The sequence below is a fragment of the Bos indicus x Bos taurus genome, chromosome 1, assembly GCF_003369695.1.
Source record: "Bos indicus x Bos taurus breed Angus x Brahman F1 hybrid chromosome 1, Bos_hybrid_MaternalHap_v2.0, whole genome shotgun sequence".
NCBI classification, from domain to species: domain Eukaryota; kingdom Metazoa; phylum Chordata; class Mammalia; order Artiodactyla; family Bovidae; genus Bos; species Bos indicus x Bos taurus.
The window spans coordinates 115,752,644-115,755,934 of NC_040076.1; the positions used below are offsets into that span (position 1 = coordinate 115,752,644).

The 3,291-nt window shown below is 41.7% G+C and overlaps 1 protein-coding gene across 1 annotated transcript; it reads right to left on the bottom strand.

Annotated features, from left to right (window-relative positions):
• Nucleotides 1–1,943: 1,943 nt before the first annotated feature.
• Nucleotides 1,944–2,900, bottom strand: LOC113899116 (C1GALT1-specific chaperone 1-like). The gene has a single exon (XM_027552440.1). The coding sequence runs from the start codon at nucleotides 2,898–2,900 to the stop codon at nucleotides 1,944–1,946; it is 957 nt and encodes a 318-aa protein (XP_027408241.1).
• Nucleotides 2,901–3,291: the final 391 nt, after the last annotated feature.

Below are 3,291 nucleotides of genomic sequence, written 5' to 3' on the forward strand. Positions count from 1 at the left end.
AACCTGTATGCAGGTCAAGAAGCAACAGTTAGAACCATATGGAACAACAGACTGGGTCAAAATTGGGAAAGGTGTGTGGCAAGGCTGTATATTGTCACCCTGCTTATTTAACCTCTATGCAGAATACATCATGGAAAATGCCAGGCTAGATGAAGCATAAGCTGGAATCAAGATTGCCAGGAGAAATATCAATAACCTCAGATATGCAGAGGACAATACCCTTATGGCATAAAGTGAAGAGGAATTAAAGAGCCTCTTGATGAAGGTGAAAGAGGACACTGAAAAAGCTGGCTTAAAACTCAACATTCAAAAAATGAAGATAGCTGCATCCATTCCCATCACTTCATAGCAAACAGATGGGGAAGCAATGGAAATGGTGACAGACTTTATTTTCTTGGGCTCCAAAATTACTGCAGATGGTGACTGCAGCCATAAAATTAAAAGATGCTTGCTCCTTGGAAGAAAAGTTATGACCAACCTAGACAGCATATTAAAAAGCAGAGGCATTACTTTGCCAACAAAGGTCCGTATAGTCAAAGCTATGGATTTTCCAGTAGTCATGTATGGATGTGAGAGTTGTACCATAAAGAAGGCTGCAGGCTGAAGAATCAATGCTTTTGAACTGTGGTGTTGGAGAAGACTCTTGAGAGTCTCTTGGACTGCAAAGAGATCAAATCAGTCAATCCTAAAGGAAATCAGTTCTGAATATTCATTGGAAAGACTGATGCTGAAGCCGAAGCTCCAATACTTTGGCCACCTGATTCGAAAAGCTGACTCATTAGAAATGACCCAATGCTGGGAAAGACTGAAGGCACAAGGAGTAAGGAACAACAGAGGACGAGGTGGTTGGAAGGCATCACTGACTCACTGGACATGAGTTTGAGCAAGCTCCAGGAGATGGTGAAGGACAGGGAAGCCTGGCGTACTGCAACCCATGGGTCACAAAGAGTCAGACACAACTGAGTGACCAAACAACAAAAAACATGATTTTCTACCTCTGAAACAGTACACACTTCTGTATACAATTTCTGCCGCAGTACACTTCAAAACTGATTTAGGACTTTGCCTCCAGATGCTGACAACACAGGACAATAAAAGAGCCTGACATCTGTGAAGGTAAGACATGATTACTGAGGAGCACCACCATTGAGTCCTACTTGAGTACACCTTTAAGGATTTCATTTCGGCTAAGTCATCAAAGCACTACAATTCATTTCCATGTTTCTATATACCAATATAGAGCTTCCCTGGTAGCTCAGCTGGTGAAGAATCTGCCTCCAATGCTGGAGACTCAGATTGGATTCCTAGGTCGGCAAGATCCTCTGCAGAAGGGACAGCCTACCCACTCCAGTATTCTGGGGCTTCCCTAGTGATTCACATGATAAAAGAATCTGCCTGCAATGCCTGAGACCTGGGTTCGACCCTGGGTTGGGAAGATCCCTTGGAGGAGAGCACAGTAACCCACTCCAAAATTCTTGCCTGGAGAATCCCCATGGACAGAGGTGCCTGGAGGCTTACAGTCCATGGGGTCACAGAGAGTCAGGCACAGCTGAGCAACTCAGCACAGCACATATACCAATATAGCCAATCAGCAAAAATATGTGCCACAGATTTCTAATATTCATAATTTAGAATTTACCACATAAATTATAATACACTTACCACATAAAATACTACATTATTTATAAGTATATCCTTTATTTCTAAAATTATCGTTCTTAAAACATTTCTTCCCAACACATAAAATTTTCATGTTTCAAAAACCTCACCCTATTTGAAAATGTACTACTAAACTTCAATGTGCAAATAAACCAGTGTCACCAAACTGAAAAAAGGAAAAAAAAAAACAAGGAAACACTGCTGTATTGGGTATATAGTTTTACCACAAATAATGACAACATGTGTCTTACACGGTACTAACATACATATTCTTGTTTCACTTCTCAGTCATTGTCAGAACCATTTATAGGTAGGAAAACCAACACATCATTGAAAACATGCCCAAATGCTCTTAGGTGATATACCCCATACATCATCACATACATCTGATTACATGTCAGCCCATTAAAAGTAATAGCCATATCTGAACAACATCCTTCCACCACCTGGTTGGGATGATTAGTCATTGCCTCTTTAATAAAAATCCCAACAGATTTTGTATTAAACACATCTTTTCCTTTAGAATCTTCTGCATTTTCTGCAAACACTCCAGCATATTTCAGGCAGACTGCAAGCTGCTTATCTTCAGATACCTCTCTAACCATCCTTCCCTTTTCAGGACACTTTTCAGGAATACTGAGAAGGCTGTTAAGTCTTTTAATTGATTCTATACTTAAGACAATTCCTCCTCCCACACTCACATATTCAAGATCTCCAGATTTTGCAGTGTGGCCTAGATAGAAAGGTTGTGAATAATTCTTTTTTAGCAGAAAGTACTTTAAGTTTTCAATAATAGCAAACGTAGTGGGGTGTGCAAGGAAGAACCAGTTGTATTGGTCTCTATATTTATCAAAGGCATATTTGTAAGCTTTTCTCATCATTAACCACATGTCATTAGTTTCCATGTTAACTGACTCAAACACTTTAACATTTTCAGAACTGAAGAACTCTGCTTTGTCACAATGTTTGGCCCACGTTTCCTTCACGGCAGCCCAGAGACGCACATCCTTCGGTTTTACAAGGATGATACAGTATACCCGAAAGCTTTTACTGAGTTCCGTGCGTTCATCCTCTGAAATTTTCAAGATATCTTCTTTAGTAGGAGCTTGTAGGTGGTGACGCTCATGGTGGTGCGTTCTCTTTCCATAATCAATCTTAATATGTGCTAGCATAGTCATCAAGACACATAAAATGCTTCCGAGCAGTACACCCTTCAAAAACAAACTGCTTTCTGAAAGCATCTTCCTCCACGTCCGGTATGGTTCAATGGCCGAAAGCGCAAGCGCACCCGGCTTTCCTCTCACTTTCGCGAGCCCCTCCTTTACGTTCCAGGCTGCTCTAGATGCAGGCGGTGTCCTCTCGTTGGTTCGGCCAAAGGTGGAGGAGGCCAAGCAGCAGCCTGAGGGCCACCGGGCGGGGGCAAAAGAGCCCTGGGCAGGCAGGCTGAGCCGCCCTCAGTATATAAAAGAGTTTCCACTTAGAGCTCGGATCATATCTAATTAGTATACTGTATTTCACTATGACTGGGTCTAACCAGCCAGGATGGTTAAACCCTGCCCACTGGTCCACCCTAGAACACTATCGAAGATTTTACGCTGAACAATAAACAATAAAACTCACTTTAACCAATCA